The sequence below is a fragment of the Protopterus annectens genome, chromosome 16.part0, assembly GCF_019279795.1.
Source record: "Protopterus annectens isolate FY-2018-M chromosome 16.part0, PAN1.0, whole genome shotgun sequence".
Taxonomy (NCBI): Eukaryota; Metazoa; Chordata; order Ceratodontiformes; family Protopteridae; genus Protopterus; species Protopterus annectens.
The window spans coordinates 678,486,724-678,512,992 of record NC_056750.1 but is presented as its reverse complement, the minus strand read 5'-3'; the positions used below and the strand labels follow the sequence as shown (position 1 = coordinate 678,512,992).

Sequence of the window (26,269 nt, the reverse complement as noted above, 5' to 3'; positions counted from 1 at the left end):
ATGACCTATGTTTGTGAATAAGGATGATATGCAGAGATTAGAGGGGTGAGGACTGGGGTAATGAGGGTGGGGAGGATTAAGCAGCTATTTTCCTGCGTTTTTACCCTTTACTGTGAAGGGGAAGGGACTGCAAGCAGCCTGTACTTCAACTCCATGGCCATCTTCTGGAAGATGGCAGGTGTTACTGTCATATGCTCATTTAATGTGGGCAGTAGGGTTGCTCTGAGCTGCATGCTTCCTGTGCTGTTGCTGCCTGCCTTAAAAGGCAACTTTCAGACAACAGCTGTCTAGAGGCATGGCATGAATGTGGCTACTCTTCCATCAGACATGACCAGTGACCCAGAACTACTATATATCATTTGCACATGTATGACAGGAATTTGCACCAGTCCTTGGACCGCACGGGGGAGGGTGTTGCTGCTTGAGAATTAGTATCCTTGATTACTGCCTTTATCATGTATGTGAAAAGAGGGTTCATACTAGAATGACTGCTTCTGAAACTGGCATTCATCCATACACACTTCACAAATAAATTTCATTAAACGCACTGTGGTGTTTACTATATTCAATGTTCTTTCTGTCTAGAACAAGTTTTGGGGACTGCAAATTGCTGAATAGTGATCCTAAGAGCTGCAACAGCTTTTGGCAGACCATGCACCCAGAAAACTCTAATAAATGGTGTTGCTGGTAGATTCCTAAAACCAAAAATCAGTCCACAGCTATAATGATGCATGCCACAGACTAAAAAAGTTTGCCAATCTACTTCTCTTCCCTGCATGCTGCCGTAATTTTCAGCTCAGCACTTCACATGAAATACAGCACTCTTTTCTTGATAGCCAAGCATCTACTGCTAGTGCAGTCCAATATACAAGGGTGATGCCGTTAACACTAGTCCCAGATGTTATCATCCATTGCTATTAAATACTCTATATATAACATTTATATCACGTAGCCTGTTTTACATTTAATTCTTTTGCTAAAAATGCAGACAAAATTCTAACAAATAACCGAGAGACACATGACTTAATCTGGAGAAGATTCCACAGAGACTCAATGCAAACTTTGTATCTTGCAGACTGACTTCTGCAGGGAGACTTGTCTCATGTTTGTTCAACACATGCTCAGCCTAAAAGGCTACTTTCTGCTGAGCATGCAGAGGAGATGAAATTAACATTTATCTTAAATTAAACTTACATCACTCAAAACGATAAACAGTTTGATGCAGCAGCAAAAACTAACTGCTGCAATGCAATCCTTTTGCTAATGTCAAATACACAAGCAGTTTACCTCAGAACCCATGCATCCATCGCAAACTTCATACAATGTACAAGCTATCATTTGACACTTCGCGTAGTATGATATGCTGATCTCAGCACTTCTTATATGATGCATAGTCAATAATCATGCCACACAATGAACAGATCTATTGGTCTGTCTGTTTAAGTGCAACAAATGTAAGGGCTCATTTTAATATATTTCACAGACCTTTTTATATTACATCATTTTTTTAAATGCTGCTAGAATGCAATTTAACAAGTGCCTTTCAAATGATATCTAAACATCAAGGTAGTCTTTATTGCTGCTAGAACACACAACCTGAGGATATACATTTATAACAAAATGATGAAAGTCTTTGGTTGTTAGTAGACATCAGACTTTGGCAATTGAGCTTTCTGTGTGTCACCCCCCCCCCCAAAAAAAATAGTTTCTATGAGAGCATATGTAATGCTGTATAAAAACAAAGAGCATGGCAGTTGCTACAGAATTGTCCATTATTGTTAGTGGGCTCACCAGACAAGAATGTCTACCTGTTAATATAAGGAATAATAGTGGATCATTTAGGTTTAATTCCTTAACTAACCTTCTGAGATGTTGCAAGGTACCCTCAAACAAAGTCAGCACTGAGTTTATTTGGCAAACTCAAGAGGGAAAATGTGTTCACTAACTTGTCTATATTGGTGTATTTTTTAAGAGAGTATAATCTAAAAACGTATCACTTTTTTTCTGGATAAAGTAGTTTGTACCTGTGTACACAAACACATTACTCACCTCTCACGACAGTGACTTGAGAGGCTGATGTGAAAGTTTTGATATTTGATTTCTGTGGATAACAATAATCTGCGAAGTGCTACATTAAAATAATGTCACTTGGAATAATGATTAACATGTCTGTCACTCATACAGTACAGCGCTGCTTTGGAAATCCACAAAGGCTTCATAAATGAACAAAGATTGGTGTATCAAGCAACCCAGCTAATCCCACATTAGCTTTTGTCATAGTGAAACTGAAGACTGAATGTCACACAAAGTGAAGCTTTCCACAGTGATCACTCACAGTGACAGAACTGGTGACTTACTACAAAAGTCCATTTATACCTCTCAATGCATTTTACTGGGTTATGACTCACCTACTGAAACAACTCTAACGTCGACTGGACAATCAGAGTTTAAACATTACAGAGTGCAGAGCTCTCTACAGAGACATACAAGAATAAAGCACTACCCACAAAACAGAACAGTTTCTGTGAACACCTTGCACATCTGATAAGGCTGACATCATTCCTCTTGGTTGTCTTCCGTCTTAAATTTACATCTCAGTAACTTATTTATTGTATTAAGCTTTTAGAAAACAAATAACAGAAAAAGCAACAGTTTTCACCATGCTAAGTTTTAAATGCAACACAGAAGCTTGAGCTGGTAAAACTATTTTTACTGACTGATGCAGTATGCAGTTAAATTCTGCGGAATGCTATCCAAGTTGGCAACATATAAACTTACTGCCATAATGGACACAAAATAAGGCAGCAGTCAGAGAGAAACACTCTAGAAAATTATTTGATAGAACTACATGTTTGTACCTGCAATCCTTTTGAAGTGTCTTGGATTCATCAGTGCAATAAAAGAACCTGCCCTTGAAGAGCTGCACAGCAATAACGGCGAAGATGAACATAAAAAGCATGTAAACAATGAGGATATTGAGAACATTCTTCAGCGAATTCACAACACAGTCGAACACAGCCTGCAGACACAAAAACGAAGGACATACAATTCAAAAGTGGCATTAAAAATGTCCAAATTTAGACTGCTATTTTTGCATTTTTATTTATTTTTCTATTTGTTAATCTGGTAAGCGGGCTGGTCCACTGACTTTTTCAGCCAAGGCCTGGGTCACAGGAGCAATTTATACTGTATATGCAATGGCATCAAATAGCAAAAGGTAAAAAAAGCAACAGTTATGTAAAATATACACGATTACAACTTGATTTTACATCTCACTATACATTACATGCAATAGAGTTCAAGGAAAATCAGGGCATATTTAGCACCCCTTGTTAAACTAAACAGTTGAAACATCTTATATGCAGTATTTACATACATTGTCAGAGATGGTTAAGTATTAACTGTTAAATGCATTAGCGCATGCAACAATTTTCAATCGTCATATGCAGAAAATTAAAGAATTACAGTCACCAATCCCAAAGACACAGTAGTTTTCCATAAATATATTACAGTTTATAATGTTATGATTAATTTCTGTTAACTGTTTTTATGTTTCTTCTTCATTGCTACCATGACTAAATCTGGCCCATGGAACTCACTGTATCCCTTTGTTGACTTGGTCTTACCAGGGTATCCCCAATTAGAAATGTTTATTGCTCTATCCCCAATTAGAAATGTTTATTGCTCTATTTTTCTTCTATGTTCAAAAGGGATTGTTGGAAAAGACAGAACTGAGATACAGCAAAACATTAGTAAAATACTTCTTGGGGAAAAATAAAAAAGTTAATTAGACTAGATATCAATATGCGTTTCACTGTACTGCTTCAAACTGCACTGCACATAAGTATAGTTTAAATGTCAGCTCTTGTCGCTGTGCTGTGACCAGACCTCTCAGCTGCCCTGATTTGGAAGAATGTTCCATTTTCAGGCCTGATTTACCCTTGCATGTAATGAAACTATTTTGCAGGTATGTCCCTATTTTCAGGGTTGATGTATTAACCCCTTATACAATTTCTGACCCTCCCCTCATCATATGTGATTTTTGAAGCTGTCTAGTATGCAGAAAACCATACTAAATTACAAATATACTAGAGGCAATTAATTTAAAGAAAGAGGACACACTTCTTGTGTATCCCTTTTTCAGAAGCAAAACTAAATTATGTTATATGGTACAATTCTGCAATACAGTTCACTAAAGTCTACAGATTGTATATTGTCTTTCTGATATTGTGACTACTTTTGTCACTCTTTTAACAACACATATTTTTGAGTAGTATCCCACAATCCTACTAGAAGTGGAAAGAATTGTGTGTTTTTAGTTATTCAAGGTTTATGCTGTTTATATGTCCAGATTTTCAGATGTTTCAAGGGCCTTTGTACTTAATTTTCAACACCCACAGGTTGAGAAGTATGGCTGGGAGGCAGGGTGGGGTGAAACTTCCAGCAAGATGGACTATGGAACATGGGTAGGAGATTCCAGTCACAAAATAAACTAGTAGCAACTTAAGTTGGTCTTTCTGTGATAAAATAATGAATTACAACAAGTGCAGGATATGCTTAACTTCTATGTCAGTGAAAAAATTTGATTAGTGCATGTTTTAATCAGCTGCTGCTGACGACACTAGCTAAGCATATGTTTAAAAAGGAAAACACAGAAATGTGTGTGTGTGTGTGTGTGTGTGTGTGTGTGTGTGTGTGAGGGGGAGGGGGCTGTCCATTTAAATGAAAGTTAATTTGCTAAAGTACCAAACAGTTTCTGTCACTAATACAGCAGAGTCCCATATTCACTTTGAAGTGTTAGAATCCATCTGCATCTTTTGTATGTGTCTGAGGGAAAGGGACTACCATTGAAACATACAGAATAAAACAGTACAAAACCCGGTTATCCATTTGTAAGATTACTTTGTTCAGCTACAAATATATCATTGGACTGACCTTTAACTTTGGTAACCGCTTGATGGTCTTCAGTGGTCTCAAGACTCGAAGAACTCGTAATGACTTGATAGTGTTAATGTCTTTACCTCTTCCCTGCAAAAAGTAGAAAGTGCCTTTTATTTTTTTACTGCTCACAAAGCATTTTTAGTATGTTTTAATTTGATATTAGAAACTGTCACACTGTGTTGTGATAACACTGACGGAATACAGGAATTTATGACGAATGAAAGAATGAATTAATAATATATGCATGCCACTGCATGCAGGTCATTTCAACTAGCGCCTACTAGATTCTTAAAAAGCAAACATGAGTAAGTATGCATACTTGAATCATGAAGATTTGTGGTATACAGAATTTTCTGCAGTTCTGTTAGCTTATTGTTAACTTACCTGAACCTTTTTGTTTGTAAAGTTGATAGCTGCTATACAAAAACAGTTCCAATGAAACTGTATTGTAAATCTGGAAACTGCTTCATGAAAATCTGCTTTTAATCATCTCCCTATTATGAATTTTGCATGGTTAAACTAATTCATAATCTTCTGTGTTATTCTTTATTAAACCATATGATTTTATTAAATATATTTCTTCTGAAATTAAATAAAATAATTTATATTTTAAAACACAACATGAAATGCCTGCTTTTCAAAGACACATGATTTCCATTGCTACTTCTCTGTTAAAACCTGGCCATCCCCTCTATTATCTCACTGTAATGTATTTCTAAAACTACTCTTATCCATCTTTTACACCACTTTTCTATCTCTAAATTCTCAATACAATGCTTATATATTAATATTTGTGAATGTCAACGTGCCTTTGTTGAAGGTTGGACATCGAGCTGGCACCTTGGTGTTTGTAAAAATCTACTGCCAATCATTAGCGGACTGGAGTTCCGCTGTGGCGACCCCTAACCGGGAAAAGCCGAAGGACAAACAACAACAACAACAATACAAGACCACAAAAAAGGAGAAGCAGAGAAGAAAAGACAATTCAGAACTAGTCTCAGAAAACAGCAGTAAGGACAGATAGTAGTATATAACAGCATGCAAAGGGAACTGGCAGTCAAGCTGAGTATAAAAAACAGAGAAGGGATACATGAAAAGAGGTGCCCTGAACCAAATCTTAGATTGCCTATACAGAAGTGTGCCATTTACTAAAGTATTTGATCAAGATATTCTAGGACAAGAAGACAGCGGACTGCAAGGATATGAGAGGAATTTACTCCAGAGCACTGGGTGATCTGTGGGAGCACACTCTAAAGAGGATGACTGCTGGGAACATTTCTTCTGATATCCCCACCTCAGAAAAATACTACAATTTCCCGAGCCCCCATGCCTAAAGGTATGTGTACATGCTTCTCCATATGTGGTGATATTACACCAGGTGATGAAGGGTACAGTCATCCCCTGATATCCCTTGTTTGACTCCATACACTGAGTTGGCCTAGCCTGAAAGACAAACAATACAAGAATATAAAATTGTTTACCTATCCAATTGACTAAAAAATCTGCTGCAGACACCTAAACACAGGCAGACAGTAGAAAGGTAATAAACTACAGATAGAGTGTCTTCTCACAGAAGGACTGCTATAGTAAGCATATAATTATACCCAACTTTAATGCTCCTCTGCAGTAACTAACTATTAAAAACTCCCAGACAATGAAAACAAAATCTCAATGGTAGACTGTAGTCAGTGGAATATCAAAAGACAATGGGTTCTGAAGGCAGAATCCTGATGCTCTGAGGTGCCTCCAATTGTCCGACTTGTAAAATTGTGGTCCAATCAATAATGTTTGGTGAATGATGGTGAAGGTGCATGCAAATGTCTAAGTAGCTATGGTACAGATGTCCACAGTGGAATGAATCCTGAAGTAACCAATAGTTGCAGCTATATGTAGCACTGTAAATTCTAACCTATGTGCCTCCTAACCAGACCAAAACTTCCCTAAGATAATGTCTGGGGTCAGAGTGTTTTGAATATCCACAAAATGCAAGTGAAAGTCTTGTAGCAGCCATTATTTCACAAGTAGAAAATTTCTTGACACTGAGTTAGATACCGAGCACCATTGTGCTGTTAATCACTGGAGAGACTTGTTGTATCTCTAGAAGTAATTTTCTCCATTGAAAATCAGTGGCTGTTCCTCAGTAGCTCAAAACAAATGTGAGATGGCCATTGACTGTATACTCTACTCATGCAAGCCACACTTATAAAACTCAAACTATTACCTAAGCTAGACCTTACTCTTACCCTAACTTCAAATATACACACTTACACTTAATATCAAATTACTTTAATCCAAAGCACATCCCACACACATCATTTACTTTTTAACTCTACGTAATTTGGCAAACCAAACATCTGATGGAACCAATATTTGATGAAACACACAACAATCTAGTCTGTCAGTGAAATATCTGCTTGCCAGAGTAAACTTCTCACATGTACAAACACATACAAAACACTCCATATGTATGTACATATTTACTTTAGGTGTGGCTAACCTCGATTCTTGATAGGGATAGCCCAAGCCAGCCTGAGAGAGTTGGAATTGCAGAGCAGTCCTAATGCTTTCTGCCTTAGCCCTATGTACATAAAGTGACTAATGTGTATAGACCAAGTGAAATTACCGCATTGAAATTTAAAGAACTTACTGAAGAGTTCTGTGCATGTAGAGTGGTTTATGAAACAAAAAATACAAACAAATGAATATAATTAGTTGTACAATTTCCAGTCAAAAGTGAAAAACAAGACATAGTTCACAGAAAGCCTCTTGAAGCATGGTGGCTGTAAGAATGATAGGGGAAACACTTAATATTTAATCATACATGTATTTGTAGAAGTTGTTGTAAAATAAATCATTTGATAAAGTGTCTGAACTGAAAAAAAAATAGACAGTCAAAAAGATTACATGTATTTGAGAAAGAGGAAAATTAGTTATAGATGGGTATTTTTACTGAGAATGTGCATAGAAACTTAGAATTAATAATCAATGAGTGATGTTTAGACTAGACACTAAGACTATAATGCATTTTTTTTAAATATTCAAAGCATTACATCTGAAAGATAGCAGTTGGACTCAGTTGTGTCAAATATTTATTCTGATCATCATTTAAACCCAAGTGTCAGATGTTTCTGAACTGTTTGTGTGCAAATACAATAAAATAAATAAGAATACAAAAATTCACATTAGTTGCAGATAACTGATGTCATGAAATGCTGCTTTTATAGTGGTCCATTTGACTTGGCAAAGATTAGTATAGAAAAATGACATTGGTTTTAATGTAGAGTTGTAGATATCAGGAAATGGTCAGTCTGATGGTTTACTTGAAATTGTATTTACTGGTTTAGGCTTTTTATTTATTTTGACATTTGTTAACCAGGTATGTCTGACTGAGCCTGAGCCTATTTTCAGCTGAGACCCGGGAGAAAAACTCCAAGAACATAATACAGTTTAGTGTACAGAAAAGTAGATATTAGCAAGTATCTGATATAAATTATGTCTAACACATAAGTAGGTGTATACACAAGTTATAAATACAATGTTGTACTGGTATATACAGTAGATTCTTCAACTAGCAGTAATTGTAATATATAAAGTAGCTTTATGTACATTCTATACTATACTTATACATATACTAAATAAAAGTCTAGTAGAGTAATAGTAGCTATATACAATGTTAAATATTCAAAAATGCAATAAGAGGTGCATCTGAGTGGAGTGGGATAGGTATGTGCAGTAGAGAATGCAGTTACCTTAGATTTAGTTTGGTGACTGGAGCAGGTAAGGTAGGGAAAAGCAGTTTTGAGTTAGAAGGGAGAGCACAGGGGTAGGAGGAGAAGAAATATGAGTATCAGAATAGAGAAAGTTAGAGAGTTTGGCAGGGGCTTTTACCAGGCATTAATCATATTCAGACAGATGTCATTGCTGCTTGTAGTGCATGCATGCTCTCAGTGAAGTTCAAATTGCAAGAATAAAAAAGAATTAAAAAATTGCTAAGCCACTAAACCAGATGTATATAATGGGTGTAATTACAACCTTCTGAAGAACAGGGATCACTATCTCCTTCATACAGTTAAAGTGGTCTGTGAGGTGCTGAAAATCTAGTATTCCGTGCTTAATGTTAATCTGACAATTAAGGCTTGCTAAAGAAAGTACTAAGCTGTGCATTTTTAACTTATCTATTAAGGTAAAAATTTCAAATGCTTCATTTTACATTGTGGTCGTAAGTATTTAAGTATCTAAAGAAAGAAAGGTAAGTATTTCAAAGAGGTGTTGTACAGATAAATCAAGGGTTTCTTGGTGGTGTTAATATAACTGATGTACTAGTAAAGGGACAGACCAAAGAACAAAATAATTTGAAACTAACTCAGCTCCTGAAAAGGCTGAATAACCTCAAACTGAATATGAAAAAGGAACAAGAGCCAAAGTTATAATGCTGAGATATACAGGCCATGTCTTAACATCAAGACATTTGAAATAATACATGGAAAACATAAGACAAACAGAACGGATGCCTCAGAGGCACAGTACAAATAAGCTCCCATGAAATATTTTGGAATGTTATATTAAGTTTAATCTGAATGTGCTGAATGAGAGTTTAGCATTAAAAATACATAATGCAACATAATGTGGAATTGTACAGTGGTACAGACAAAAATAATGCTTCAAAAGGCCTAAACTGTTAATACATGAAACACACACAAAAAATATTTTTGATGAAAACGAGCAGTCAAAATGGTGCTGATGCAGTGATTTGTAGGAAGGTAAGCTAGTTAAAAACCTTAGATAGATTTAGGTTGTATGGCAGGAACAGATCCAGGAGAGCTTCTCATGGGAAATTTGGTGATTGGAGACAGACAAACAGGTGTAGAGTATATTTTAGAGTACTTTGTACAACCCACTGCCAAGACATCAACAGTAGAACTGTGACTGAATTATGAAGTATAAACCTCGAAAGAAAATGCATATTCACAGATAATGAACTATAGTAACTACCAGAGCAACAGAAATATTTGCTTGAGGGTGGGGAAGTAGAAGTGAAATTATGCATGTGAAGTTGTTCAATCTCACCGTTCATTCTTGCACATGGGTTCGGAGCTGATCCATTGGCTCTGAGTCGGCCGCTTTCACAAGCTCAAAATCTTAGAGTAGCTCGAGGCCAAGTCCCTATCCCAAGATGCTCTCTGTCTCACCTCAGATCTAGTTTGCCGCTGCAACAGATCGGAGGTCAAGAGAGAGCTTGGGTCAGTATTCTTGTTTTTTATCTTTATATCAAAGATTTTGCATTTTTCTCTAGTCAGAGTATTTTTTTGGGCTAGTTAGCCTTAGTTTGAGTTCAGGTTTATCCTTGCCTTTCCTTCTGACCACATTTTCATCTTTTAAGAGTGGCTGCTCTTAGGCCTTTTGGCTGTGCTTTAGTTGTTGCTAAACAGTGCGTTTCCCTATCCTTTGGTAGTTTTTGATAATAAATACCTTAAAACTTAGTATATTGTAGTTAGTGTTAGATATAGATATATATATATATTGCTAGTTCTATAGATACGGTAGAGTTTGCTGTGTGTGTACTGTGTTAATAGCTGTTACTTCTAGTGTGGTTTACATAGCTTTTCTAGATTGCTTTCTGATTGGTGCATAATTTTTGTTGTTGATATGGCTGACCAGAGGGAGAAACAAAAAAGTCAGGCTTTAAAAAAATGCCCTAAGTACAGGCAGAAAATGTCGATTACTGACTTGCATGCTAATTGTGTTTATTGTTTGCGGCTAGTCCATCTCCAGGAGCATTGATCCATTTGCCTCTCTTTTAGCAGTAGGGTGTTACTGGAGCGCAAGAGAATTTCAGGAGTCCTTGGAGAAGGCTGACCAGGCTTCCAAGTCATCAAAGGGGTTGAAATCCTCTAAAGCGTTATCGAAGCCCAAGTCATCGGCTCCAAGCATTACTGTTAAGGTGTGGTCGCTGGCTCCACAGTCTTCGGAGCCATTTACAGAGCCAGTGTTTCAGAGCCGGTCTCCAAAACCTTGAGGTCACCCATTTTGCAATTGGTGGCCTCTTCGATACATTCGACTCATTCTTCGAGAACCCTCTCCGATGTGGATGTGGTCTGAGTGGTGCAGAGGTTCTCGAGAACCCAGCACTAGCCAAATTATTATCGGCTTCAACCCAACCGGTTTTGAGCCGAAGACTATTGCACCTGCTGTGACTACTCTTCCTCCGAGCTAAGCCAGGCCTTCAGAGCTGGGGGAGGGGGAACTGATGATTGTGGATCCTTTGGAGCTGAGGCCTGTTTCAATGCTATTGGCTCCATCAACCTGGACTACTTTGGTGCCGTTTGAGGAGTCTGGGAGCTGACACACTCGGTCAGCTTCAGGGGGAAAGAGTCAAAATGATGTGTCGGTTCTGGCCCTTCCTCTCGGAGCTTTAGCATGGATGAGCTCTGCTCTTTCCTCTGTGTCAGAGCCCACTGTTTCAGCAATGGGGAGGTTGCCATCATCTTTGAACCAGTGGCTTCTTTGGGTCGGAGCAGTGGAGATTTCGATGCTATGAGGAGGGTTATGTCTTCCAAGGCTCAGACGTCATCAGGGTCTTCCTCCTCCCCTCAAGTGACATTTTCTGCCTCTACATCGCAGGTCCCTGTAAAGCGTCGAGACCCAGAGCCACAGGTAACCCCACTGTGTGACCCATGTTCTACTGAGACCTCACCGGAAGCCCCCACTGATGAGGTTCCCAGGAAGAAACTTTGCAAGAGGAGGCATTTGGACTCCCAGCAGGAGTCTATTACATCAGACACCAATTTTGAGGAGTCAGAAGGGTCCCCATGGTCCCCCTCGAAGGTGATCTCCTTTGCGGATATCCTTGAAGTCCTTAAGCAGAGGGGTGACTGGCAGTCTGCTAGCCCTACTGATGATGAGTCGGTGCTGCTGAAAGCCTTTGGGTCTCAACCCTCCACCACCTGGGTGACTCCGCCTTTAGATGAACTAATGGAATTGGTTGCTTGAAGGGTGTGGGAGTCTCCTGATACTATGGAACCTGTCCCTCGGAGGCCCAACAAATTTATTACATCCCCCCCCCAAGATAAAGTGTTCCTCACCAAGGGAGTGCCGGTTGATGTCATGGTGGTGGCGGCAGCCACCAAGAAAGAGATGCCTGAAACCTCTTCTACTGTTCATCCTCCTAATAGAGATTCCAGGACTATGGACAGGTATGGGAAACGCATCTTTAGTTCTGCGACTTTTGCCATGCGATCGGTCAAATACTTGACTCATTTTACCCATTTTCAAACAGATCTCCTAAAAGAGCTTGGAGATACTCTGCAGGGTAGTACAGATGGAGGTGTCTCTGAGAAGGTGACAGCCCAGCTTAATACCCTTAACTCCATAGTTAACTCGTCCATGCGGCTCATTTCTTATGCAGCCGATGGTTCAAGTCAGGCAGTGGGTTCAGCAATAGCTCTTTGCAGACATTCCTCGATGTGCTTATTCTCCTTTGCGGAAGCCTTCAAGTCTTCCTTTGTTAATACCCCATTTGATGGCTCATCCCTTTTCGGGCCCAAAGTCAAGGAGACCCTCACTAGGTGTGAGCAACACGGAAAGCCTCTATCTGCCATAGGAGTCCATTTTTCCACCCCTACTAGACTGTACCCCAAAGGTCAAAAAGGTGGAAAAATGTGGTTCCGGAAGTCCCAAGGAGATTTCCAGAAAGTGAACGCCAGGGGTAGAGGAGGGGGTAATAATAGAAAAAGTCCCAGTGGCAGAGGGGGTCCGCAAAACCAGGGTGACAGGGATCAGTTCTTTGGCAAGCTCTACCAGCGCTCCTGAAAGTAGGCCTGACTGTCCTACTCTGAAGGCAGTCAGAGTCGCTTGTCTTTGTATCCAGATGCCTGGCTAGAAATTACAAAAGATTCTTGGGTACAAAGCATTGTTACCAGAGTTTACATCATCCCATTCTCAGAACCCCCACCTGTTCAAAGGAAAATCCCAGATGTTCCACCCAGTCTCAGGGATCAAGATGCCATACAAATTCAAACGCTGCAGGAAAAGAGAGTCATCCAGCCAGCCCCACCAGACCAAACAGGAACTGGAACTTACTCCAGATTCTTTTTAGTTCCAAAAAAACAGGGGACTGGAGGCCCATCTTGGACCTCAGCAGACTCAACACCTGTGTAAAGAAGGAGAAGTTCCAGATGGTCATGTTTCAATCGATCCTTTCGTTCCTAGGAACGGGTGATTGGATGTGGTCTACAGAGCTCAAGGATGCGTGCTATCATATCAAAATGGCCAGACCATCCAGAGATCACTTTCCGGCTGGGACCCAGTCACTACCAGTTCCAAGCACTGCCCTTTGGTCTCACAACAGCCCCCAGAGTGTTTACCAAATACATGGCAGTGGTTATGGCTCACCTGAGGCATTTAGGATTCCGAGTGTTTCCGTATCTGGATGACTGGCTCCTTACCGCCACCTCCAGGCATCAAATAATTCTATCCAGGGATCACACTCTCAAATCTGTGCTCTCAGTTAGGAATAACTATAAATGTTGACAAGTCTGCGTTGCCACCACCACAGCTTATTTCCTTTATCAGAGCAGACTTAGACACCACCACCATCATGGTAAAATTGCCACTGGACAGAATAGTCACTCTTTGAAACCAGGTATCAGACATTCTGACAAGGAAAAAAGTACCAGCCTCTCAAGTGTTGAAACTACTAGGTACCATGGCAGCTAGGCTCATAGCAGTTCATCTGGGGCGTATGCACATGAGATTACTTCAATGGTCGGTCTTCACCCAGTGGTCTTACCAACAACTTCCGATGTCATTCTTGATAATGATTACAGATTCTTGCAAAAAGAATCTTCTTTGGTGGTTGACCAGCCACCAGATAACAGTAGATCGCTCATTTGTTCTTTCCCCGCCATTAGCCACGGTGACCATGGATGCTTCTTTGATAGGGTGGGGGGGATATTTCAGGGAAGAAAAGCCCAAGGCACCTGGTCAGAAAGAGAGTCACAGTTGCACATCAATGTCCTGGAGTTGAGAGTGGTACTTTTGGCATTGCAGTACTTCCACGACTCTACCTCTGGGGACGATTGCGATCCAGACTGACAACATGTCTGTGGTCTGGTATATCAACAAACAAGGGGGAACCAAGTCTTACCCCTTATGTTGAGAGGCCTTGAGAAATTGGCAGTGGGCGGTATCCACCGGGCGCTGATAGCAACACACATCCTGGGAAAATCCAACATGACCGTGGACAAACTGAGCAGTGCCATTCTGATGCCGCACAAGTGGTCTCTCAAAGATGAGGTTGCGGAGATGATTTTCTGCAGTTAGGGCCAGCCTTGCTGTGACCTGTTTGCATCTCATATGAATGCCAAATGCAGAAGCTACTTTGCCCTGAATCCCCAACCAGGGGACAGCCCAATGGACTCGCTTGTATACGATTGGCCCCCGGGAATCCTATATGCCTTTCCACCAACTCCTTTGATTCCAAAATTCTTACAGAAAGCCAAAGCCCTGGGGAGGACTGTAATCTTAATAGCCCCATTTTGGCCTCGGCCAATTTGGTTTCCCTTCCTTCAACTCTATCAACTGGAGGAACCTTGGATTCTGGACCCAGTTCCAGATCTACTGACACATTCGTCAGGGGTCCTTCATCCCTCTCTTCATTCCCTCAGACTGACAGCTTGGCTGCTCTGATTCCCAACTTAGCCAGGTCACATGACTTCCTCAGAGGTACAGCATATTCTTATCTTCTCATAAGGCTTCCACTAGAAAGTTGTATGCCAGCAAATGGAAGCAATTTGCTTTTTGGGCCTCCCAGAATAATACTGACCCTTACGTTGCCCCAATTGCTAGTATTCTGGAGTTTCTGACTAAGCTTTTTCATGAAGGTGCTGCAGCTGCCACTATAAGAGTTCAATTGGCTGCAATTTTGAATTTCCACATCGGGTCTGAAGGTTCTAACCTAACGTCTCACAGACTATGTCGGGCCTTCTCAAAGGGTACCATTCATCTTAGACCACCTGTTAGACAACCTTTTTCTCCCTGGAATCTGAATTTTGTGCTGTCATGGATTATTCTTCCTCCCTTTGAGCCTGCATCGTCCTGCCATTTAAAATTTCTCTCTTGGAAAACAAATTTCTTGGTAGCCATTACCTCAGCACATAGAGTGTCTGAACTTCAGGCCCTATATATCAAACCCCCATATTTGGTGTTTCATCCCGACAGAGCGTCACTGAGGACTAACCCTTCATTCCTTCCAAAGGTGTGTTATGAGACTAACCTGAATCAAAGTACTGAACTCCCAACTTTCTTCTGTAACCATTCTAACAAGTTGGAGTATATGTTGCATAAGCCTGATGTTCACAGGCAATTACAATTCTGTTTGGACAGAACAAAGAAATTCAGAAAATCAGAACAACTCTTTGTTTCTCATGCTGACACTAAGAAAGGCCTACCAGTATCCAAAGTTACTCTTTCCAGATGGTTAACTGACTGCATAAAATTTACATATTCTTCAGTGAATCAACCATTAGAATATGGCGTGAAAGCGCATTCTACTAGGGCTGTTTCTACTTCTTCAGCTTATGCGGCTCGGTTGCATTTGGACACTATATGTGCAGCTGCCACTTGGTCTAAGCCACATACCTTTATCACTCATTACAAAGTAGATAGGGCCTCCAGGGACAGGGCTTCCTTTGGTTCCACTGTCCTCATGAATATACTCCCATAAGCCACCCAGGATTAGGGTGCTTGGGACGCTACCCATGTGTAAGAATGAATGGCAAGATTGAACAACTTCACATAAAGACGTTATATACTTACCATAATTTTCCATGCGAGTTGTTCATCTCGCCTTCATTCTTACATTCCCACCCGCCTTCCCCCTCCAGGTTCTCGAAGTAAGACTTGTGGTCTGGTGCGTCTTGTTATGCGATTTCTTACTCTGGCTGGAGTACCTGTTATATGTTATATATGTTACATGCTGGGATCAGCAAACTGGATCTGCGGTGAGAAAGAGAGCATCATGGGATAGGGACTTGGCCTTGAGCTACTCTAAGATCCTGAACTTGTGAAAATGGCCGACTCGGAGGCGATGGATCGGCTCCGAACCCATGTGTAAAAATGAATGAGAGATGAACAACTCATATGGAACGTTATGGTAAGTACATAACTTCTTTTTTTGGCCAGTCAGAAGATGATGAAACTCTTTCAACAGCATACTCAAGTTTGATTCAAAGAGGAGAATGCTGTGAAATCTAACAATGAATGGTGTACCAGAACAAAACTTTGCTATAAAAATACAGTCCCATTGTATGGAAGTTATGACTTATGAAGGTGATACAGTCATAGTGTCTAATCAGTTAAAGAAAGAAACATTGATAAAAACATGAGTCCTACTGGGCATTCCTAAGCGTGGAGAAACTGTAAAGTGTAAAGATACAGCATGGACTGTGCTTTTCTGAAAAAGTATGCCAATGTAGACAGAACAAGAGGTTGGAGAAAGTTTTTTAATGCAGTGTAAATCATAAACATACCCCAAAAGAATTGGTGACTTTTTATATAACAAGTACGTCTGGGAGTAAAGCTGAACATAATGGTTTCAGAAATGAGTCCGTCAATATTTTACACGTTAGCTGTTATTTAAAGTAGTTTTGATGTTAATGGATACAAGTGATGATAGCATTAATGCACTTAAAGCTGTGTTTATAGGAGAAGTAATACCCGACAGTGTTCTGTCAACAATGTTCCGCAATGTGCAAGTACGGAATTGAAGAGCCACTGCAGGTGAAAAAGAGGTTGTAAAGTCATCTCAAGTGGAATTGTCTGCCCTCAGCATAAACCACAGATGGGCCACAATTAAATGGAAGTAGTAGTCAGAAAAGGCTAAGATTAACAAAGATAAAACTGAATATTGGAACAATGACTGGAGCAAAAAGCACTGCAGTTCAGTCATGGGCCTTAGCGTTTCAGGATGGAGGGGAAACAAGTAGAGCAGCGCAGGAACAGTAGCATATGTGAACATGACAGAACACATTTGTAGTCAAGCCGGGTGTGGAAATAAGGTACATAAATTGAGCTGGTGAAGGAATGCAGAAGTTATCACCAGGGAAGAAGTAGGAGACAGAAAAGGCAAATACGACTACAGAGGAATAGATGTCGGCCAGTAAAGAGACTAAAGGAGATGTCAAAATAGCAAAGAACAAGACATTAGAGATCCTCTTCCTTATTCTGGAGAGTGAATCAGTAAATCATACAAAAACTCTATCAAGTTGCAAAAGCAGGAGAAAGGCAAAGTAGATGATTGACAGAGGCAATTCATAAAGGACACTAGCAACAATCTGCTTAACAATCCAGCAGGCATAAAGAGTAAATATACAAATACTTAAAGGAGGCCCCTGAATGATGAAATCCATGGAGGAGGAAGGACAGCCCACCCTAAAGAGGTAAAGTAACTCAGGGAAAGTGGCAGGCACAGATGAATTCAAGGCAGATATTCTCAATATGTTGGGTGCATTAAAGGACAAATGGGTTCTTGGGAGAAGTTATCACTGTATAGAGAGTGGCACATCTCCTAAATGACTGGAGAATAAGCATTCTTACACTACGGTACAAGAACAAAAGGGATTTCCACAATTGTGGGCAGAATACAAGTATCAGACTCCTGCCACACTGCATGAAAGGGATGTAGAGGGCGACCAAGGAAAAGTCCTTGGTTTCTTCTAATTCAATGCCTCTGATTAAAGATGGAAAATGGTTAGATCTTCAGGGCAAAAAGATATCTCTTTCTAGTAATCAAGGCTTTGCAATATGCTTAGAATTGGTGTGCTTTTGCTGCAAACTTATCTACACAGCAAGAGTCTTATATAAATGAAATTGTTTCTAATTTGACTCTGCTATCAAAACATGCTTTGAGAGGTGTGCTTGAACATACAGATACAGTCTCTTCTGTTTTATTAATGTGGTATGTTTGATTAAATAATTAGATCCTATCATGATTTAAAAGTTGACATTTTGAATCCATCTTTAAGTTCTGAATTAGTGTTTTGGCAGTCTTTTACACAGATGACAGAGGCAAATTAATGCATGGGACATCTGGGAAGTTTCATGACTGAAATTCTCCACAAAGAAGGCATCTTCCTTCAAAAAGCAGAACAAAGGAAAATGTCAGCCAAACACATTTCAGGGATCCAAAAAGAAATGGCAGGAGGATTCCAAAAAAAGGATCGACCCCTGCAAAGGAATGACCACACTTCCTTTTCTTCCTCCTTCCCCTCTGGTTCTCAACCCTGCAACCTGGCCACTAACACTCTTAGACAAATGGGTTTTGAGAATAATTCAGAGCTACACTTGAAAGGGATCAAAAATTCTCCCCCTTTCTGGGGAATTTCTCATCATTTGCAAGACCAGAAACAGCCATTTCCTCCAGTGTTCCATCAAGTGGTAGAAGCCGGGGCCATAGAAGCAGAGACTGCGATACGCAAAGGCAAATGATTGCACTCCAGAATTTTGTTTGCAAAAATTGAGCACCCTAGGATACCCATCCTCGATTTATCCTTTCTAAACACTGTTGCAAAAGTTTTGAAATTCAAAATGCTCATCTTATAGTTGGTCCTAATGCTGCTTCCATTCCACTATTTCATGGTTATGCTAGATATTAAGGACACTTATCACTATATTCCTATAGCTCTTAATTTCAGGAAATGTTTGAGATTTGCTGTGTCTGGTTTATATAATCAGTTTTCTGCACTGCCCTTTGGGCTATCAACTGTACTTCATATGTTTACGAAGTGTCTGGCCCCAGTGGTTGCATATCACAGAACCGGAGGCATCTTATTTTTCCTTATTTAGACAACCTGCTGATTTGTGTAGATTCTGTGTCCAGGTGCTCCGTTTCCTTAGTCAATGTTGTAAGCCTCCTTTCCCACCTGAGCTTCAAAAGTCCTCTCACACACCCTCTCAATGAATTGTTTCCTTGGGTTGTTGGATAAATACAGTAAAAAGGATGGTGTTACTGCCAGAAAACCAAACTCTGACTTACCAGTGCATTTTCTTGGATTTCACTCTTCTAGATGTGGGCTCAGCAAGAGAGTTTCTCAAAATTCTAGGCCCCATGTTATCAATGACCTTCATGATACCACAAGCCAAACTACAAATGAGAAAAATTCACTGGTACTTGAACTATTGAACCCATCACCTTTATCCCTTGGATTTCCAGGTACTGGTATTGGGATTTGTGAAACTGGAACTGCTGTGGTGGGAGGTGGATGGATCAACTGATTCTGAATTCAGGACTCTGTTTCTGTCTTCAGACCACATTGCAATGTGTCCAGATGGACTCCTCAGATTTTGTGTGGGGAGCAGTGTCCATGGGAGTTCAAGTGCAAGGCTAAACCACAAACATAAAGGAGATGCTGGCAGTAATTTATGCTGTAAAGTTCTTCAACACCCATCACCTTCTTCTACTGATCACAGGCAACACTACTGTGAAGTTGTATATCAACAAATAAGGTAGTACAAGGGCATATCCTTTTTGCTGGTTGGCAATGATGGTCTAGGAGCTGCTTTACAGCATTCTTTGACTATTCAGACCTCATGCATTCTCTGTCAGAGCAAGACATAATCACAAACTAAGCAGATCATGGGCAGACCCTCATGAGTGGAACCATGTAAAAGTCTTCCAGGACTCGATCCATATGTGAGGAATATCTCAGATAAATTTGCTTTGACTCTTCAAAACAGATGACTGAAAACATATCTGTTAAAGTCATCCTTGCAGCCATGCTTGAAAGACAGCTGCTCTATCATTCCCATGGTTGGGAATGTTCCTATATGCATCCCTTTCCAGTGGTAACCCTCTTTTGACCCAGGCAAGGTTGGTTCTCTCTTTTAATGGAATTGGTCAGAGGCAATTACAATAAACTTCCTCACAGACTGGATCTGCCCATACAGCATCAAGACCGAATTTTATACCCCACCATATATCAGTGGCAATTGACATCCTGGATGATTCTATTTTGATACCTTTAAAGGCACTTGTTCCATGATGATGAGCAGCAGATCTTTAAGAAGGCAAGTTAGTCTGGAAATAGAAAATCTTATATTTACAAATGGAAGAGGTTTTCTAGGTGGTGGCTTGTAAATAACAACATTTCCGAAAGGATTTCGATCCCTTTGGTTATGAAATATTTGTGTCAGCAACTTAGAGGTGGTTTGTCATATGCTTCTATCAGAGTGTATTTTTGTGGTTAAACATTTTATGAAGGGAGAGTTGCACGAGACCCACTCAGCAGCAAATTCCTCCACCTTGGCACCTCAGATCTGATCTTGAAAAATTGACCTTACCTCCTTTTGAACCTACGTTTTGGGCTAATTTACAGTTCATTACTTAGAAGACTTGTTTTACTCACTGGTCTGAAAGCTGCAAGATCTCACGGTGGGTCAACCCTATCTGATTTTCACAAGAAAAGGGGTGTGCTGTACACTAATCCATCATTTCTGCCCAAAGTTCTTTCCGAATTTCCTTTTAATCTAGCCATCAATCCATCAGTGTTCTATCGAAATCCAGAAAACAAGGGATAAAAGATTCTACATACCTTAGATGTGTATAGTCAGTTCAGGTTCTACCTTGACAGAGCAAAGCCCTTTAGTAATGCTGAATAACTGCTTGTCTTCTATCTGGGGGCAAAGGAAGGTAATCCCGTCTCAAAGTGAATTCCTGCATGACAGTTGTCATCGCGGAAGGTAATCCCGTCTCAAAGTGAATTCCTGCATGACAGTTGTCATCGCGGAAGGTAATCCTGTCTCAAAGTGAATTCCTGCATGACAGTTGTCATCGCGGAAGGTAATCCCATCTCAAAGTGAATTCCTGCATGACAGTTGTCATCGCTATTGTTTTCTGTTACTTCCACCATGACTAGGTTAAGGCTCACTTGACTGTAGTTCTATCCTCTTTGATGCCAAGGTGGAAAGGACTGGACATTGCAAGCATTCTAGAGGAAGCAACCTGGTTCTTTGTTCATACAGTACCTTTACAAAGCACTGGAAACTGGATTCCTTTACGAGGTGCAGAGCAGGCTTTGCTTGGACCATTCTCCAGGGGCTCCTGAATCCTTGTCTTTCAAACTTCCAGATAGGGTAAGCTTTGGTACTCTACCCAAAACAACACTGAGGAAGTGGGAATGATAAAACATAGTACTGTTGTGCAAGTCCTACTTACCTGTAACAGTAGAAGTTCAAATTCCGCAATACCAGCACTGCTCTGATATTCACCAGATTGTGCATTGTTGATGAGGGTTTCAACCTCTTTGATTTGGCTGTTGTTAGATTTGTTTTTTATATGGTATTGTTATTAGCTGTGAATAAAGGAGAAATTCGAACATTTACTGGTACAGATAAGAAGGACTTACTTTGCTCACCACATAACAGTAGCAAATAGCTAAAAGAGTTATAAATGCAGTTAGACACATCTCTATCAAACACACACTTTATTTTTATTTATTTATTTATTGACATTTGTTAACCGCGTTTGTCCAACTGGGCTTGTGGCCCATTTTCAGTGGAGACCTGAGGAGAAAAGCTCCAGTAGTACATTTTAAAACAAGTACAATTTTAAACAATATTGATATAATAGCAGTTATAGCAAAACAATTCACATATGTTGGGTTACATGCATAAAGGTAAAGTTGCATTAAAAAGAAGCCAAGTAACAATTTTACATTGATATAGTTCAACAGGTCAACAATAAACATTTTTTGTTTGTATAAAATTATGCAAATGCATAGTAGACCCATTGGAGAGAGAGGTGTAATGAGGTACTAAGTATGGTCCTTTTGAGGGTACATAAAGGGAAGGAAGACTAGGTAGGGTCATGGCAAGGGCAGGTTCTGGAATTGAGAAAATAAGATTTAGGTCATTTTTAAAGTGTGAGGTGTGGGAAATTGAATGCAAGTCAAGGGGAAGTTTGTTCCAAGCATGGGCAAGGGAGTGTTTGTAGAGAAGTTTGCCTACTGACCTTTTTGGGTGGTAGATATCAAGTAATTGTTGGTTAGAAGTACAGATGGGATGTAGATGGAGACTAAGGAAGATAGAGATGAACAGAAGGAGGGTTTATAAAGAATAGAGTGTAGCATATGAAATTGATAAGATAGCAGAAATTGGTGAAGTTCAAGCCATTGAAGAGAGTTTAAAGAAATGCAGTGGTGTGAGTTGTATGGGGAGTTAGTAATGAATCTGGCTATTTTATGGTAAGTCTCACAAATGGGAAGGAGTGAAATCTCTAACAGCTTTTAAATCATCATAGCTTCTAAAGCACTAAAATTCTGTGCTCCTACCCATTTTTCCTGTAATTGGTAGCATGTGGTGCACATAAATTAAAGAATTATGAGTGGGTCTCTGATCATAATTACTTGTCATTTGATCTCCACTCAATGTGAATTACTTTACTTTCATGTCTGAAACACAGTAAATTGGTTATGACTGGAGAACCTATCATACTCCACTATATAAAGGAGGGGGCAGGTTTCTCCTTAGTTCTTAAGGAGGGGGGGGGTTAAGGACGTAATGGCCCCCCTACTATGAAAAACAGCATTTACAAATACTGCAAAAGGCAATTACATTTGAAATCAAGAAGAAATATTGCATATGATTAAATATAATTACCCTAAGACAATAAACCAATTTAAAGATGCCATCACCAGTCAAAAGTTACTTCATAAACTATGAAAGAATAAGCTGCAATTTAATTACTGATTTTTCCATTTGTTAACCAGGTATGTGGGCAAATCTATGGACACTTTTCAGCCATGATCTGGGCCATAACAGCAATTAACACAATGTATACAATAACACTGTAGCATAATTCTACAGGACAAACATTATATATAATACTGCAAAAGCAAATTGAAGAAAAACAGTAAGCTTGCAGGATGCTGTGCCACAACAAACAGCAGGATTTCAACATGAATAACATATTCATCGAGTCTAATAGATTATTGTCAAGGAGCAGTATAAATACGACATCAAGTTCATTGGTCACACAGACAGAGGAAGTACAATCAAGGTAACTTCTGTCTATCCCAAGACAGTATATATATATATATATATATATATATATGGATCTATGACTATTGAACGAAAGTTCAATAGTCCGAATCACTTTAACGAAAGCGCTTTCACAGAAAAAGCACTTTCGTTAAAGTGCGTTAGAAAAAATATGAAAAACACTAAATCTTCTTTTATGCAGGGGGGCAAGCCCCCCTGCACCCCCCGTGTCAGGGGCTGTGCCCCCCATACACCCCCTACTTTTATATTCTCACTCTGAGGTCGCACTACAGTAGGGAAAAGGGAATTTTCCCTTAACCACACTGTAGTGTGACTGGCACAACAAGCATACTTACCCGAACATGCTGCTTCGGTGAACAGCACTTTCGGTTAAGTATGTTCGGTGATTTCTGCTTCAGCAGAAAGTGCCGTCGGGGATTTGTATGGATCCCATATATAAATATATATATATATATACAAACTATTTCTACAGACTGATGTGCACAAAATATACAAGAAACTGATTATATATAGTTAATATAACATGGTCCAGCATTCCCAATAGTTAACAGAACATGGTCCAGCATTCCCAACAGCTACAGGTGCAATTACAGACATGAGATGGCATGGTTCCACATTGCTAACAATTACTAAAAGCAGTGACTTTTATAAACTACATAACCTGTAACAAAAAGTACAGCACAAGAAATGTGAAGCCATTGCTACAAGTGATCAAGGATGCAGCACATCGTAATGAGAGTTCAGATGCACTAAAAGTACTGGAAATGAGAAGGAGGCAGGCAAATAACATGCAAGTATGGCACACATGCATGAATTTTGTGGCAGACGTGATGCAAGTTCCTTTCAGTGAGGCATTTGCACACACTTGCAAACACAGCAGTGCAGAAATGTAAAACATAAATCCATTACATTACCCCATAATGTTTCTGCATGGATACCAGCAGCAAGAAAACAAAGACACAATTAAAACGTGATTTAATAATTATAGTAAATAAAGTAGAGAAAACACTTGCAGTACAGTGTATACATTTCAATTCTAATATCAAATCACTGTTATTAATGAAAAATAAATTCAAACTGAATTTCTAAATGGTATGTTTTTATGCTTTATATATTATAAGCATTGTAATTTTAATTTCTCCAGGCTATGCTACTCTGTGTGCGTTGATTCTGACTAAGCACATATTGTGACTTTAAAAACTCATATAGACCTCACCGTCATGCCTCGGACAATTTTACAGCATCTTATTCTTGGCTTAAAGATAACATACATATAGCCTTTAATGAAGTTAAAATGGAACTGTTTTAAAACTCGTCTTACTTAAGTATTGTGTATTGCCTGTAATCTACAATCTGCAACTGTAAATCTAAAACAGAATTGGAATCTAATGTCTGCACAGAGATCTTGCTATAGCCTGTTGAAGTGAGACCCTGAAAGTTATGCTTCCTAGTTAACAAGTTATAGTGCATTAGTTTTGGAAGCACTTGTGGAATGAAGCCCCAGACTCATATAACAAACTCTACAAAATACCAATCAAGTCCTTGTCTGCAGGAATTTAATGAAAAACAAGTATTTTCTTCCATCCTTTGATGTTGAAGAACAGGAAAAGTGTGTAATTTTCAATAAATGTCTGCACATATTTGAAAGTTGGTAAAATAAATGGTTTTACCTAAGAATGTATTTTGTGAAGGATACTCTGACATTCACCTGTCTCTATTTGCTGACTTCAACCCACACCCATCTGCCAAAGCAAACTCTTAAAATGAGCAAATCAAAAAAAAAAAAAAAAAAAAAACAGTACATATGCCCTACAATAATGGCCAAGTCAGAGAGAGTACTGATGTACAAGTAAGGCAGAGGTACACATGCAGCTGCCCTTCCACTGTTTGCAAAACTCAGTAACATTATTTTGTGGACCACTGTTTTGAGCTCCGTTCCCACCTGAATATATATGGGTCTAAAACTGCAAAGAATATATTACCTCTATTAGTGCCTAATTTACATGAAGAGGGACAACCCAATCATATTCCACAGTAAAGATGAAACCTTCCAGAAATACATTTCCACTATTAAAAAATAATTCTATAATTTGCACAAAGTAACACTACATGTGAATTATTCCATGCCAATAGATTTCCAGGAAGTGTAGCAAAGACCTGACTTTGCATCAAGGAAATGAGTGTGATAATGTACAGTGACATTCAGTAAGCCCAGGAGCTCTTTTCTGAGTGGTCAGAAAATGCATAAAAAACTTCTGAACTCCTGCAAATAAAGGTGTTTACTGTCAGAAAGTATAAGACCAAAACTCTCCATTAACTTCTTACCATCATAGTTTATTATGTTTTATACCTTTTCTTGCTAAATGTATGGATTATAGGTATGTGTCACAATATTTACATGTACTGTGTTTGCCTACTGGTCCGGTTCATGGCTTAAAGCAATCCTTGGACTAGTTCACTTACCTGGTTAAGAAAGGAAATAAGTGCAAAGCATAGGGGGCATGAGTGGCAGATGGCAGTCAGTTGTGCAGAACCGGCATTCAGAAATGAATGCCAATACTGCACTAATGGTCAGAGCTGAAGTGTTTCAATGTCTTGTCTGTGGTTTAAACTCTATGAGATGACTTTATTTGCACCTCAATTTAAAGTTGAGGGGTGCCAGATACAGCAACCACATAGGGCATCAAAATAGTTAGCTACATCTCTACTTAATACTTTTTTCTGGGCATTTTCGTTTCCTGTCTCATTCAAAATGATAATTTGCAGAGCAGGAGTCACCATATTCTGAGATACTAAATTTGTTTTGCTGAAAATGATGAATGAGCTATTTTGTTTGAAAACAATCCATTAATTCTAATTTCAGTATACATTTTATTCCATAATGAATGCGTGTGAATCTCCCAGCATTATTGATCATCTTCTTAAAGTGAAGATATTTGGGGAAAATCCTGCTCATTGAAGAGTGATTCAGTCTATTATGTTTTCTGGAATTGTTCTAAATTCCATATGCACATTCAGTTATGTTCTGGACATGTCTGAATGAGAGGCACCCCCACTCTCTTCTCCATCACTGCTCAAAAATGGATGGGATATAATTAATCAGAGAGAGGTATATAGCCACCATTAATCCAAATCGATACTCTTTCATAGTACACACTTTCAAGATCACAACTGCCTCACTTAGTAAATGGTTATACTTTTTAAGTTATAATGTTATTAAATCACTGTTTCAGCAGATGTGACTGCATGGGATGCATCCTGCCAATGATCAGCT

General features: G+C 39.4%; 1 protein-coding gene across 1 annotated transcript in view; it reads right to left on the bottom strand.

Moving 5' to 3' along the window:
• The window catches only part of CACNA1B (calcium voltage-gated channel subunit alpha1 B), a 3,578,581-nt gene that overhangs the window by 910,997 nt on the left and 2,641,315 nt on the right, over positions 1-26,269 (bottom strand). Inside the window, exons 27-28 of the mRNA XM_044058770.1 lie at positions 4,936-5,023; positions 2,859-3,019 (exon numbers count right to left, since the gene is read on the bottom strand). Of these exons, the coding sequence (XP_043914705.1) occupies positions 2,859-3,019; positions 4,936-5,023 (249 nt within the window). The remainder of the gene's footprint in view (positions 1-2,858; positions 3,020-4,935; positions 5,024-26,269) is intronic.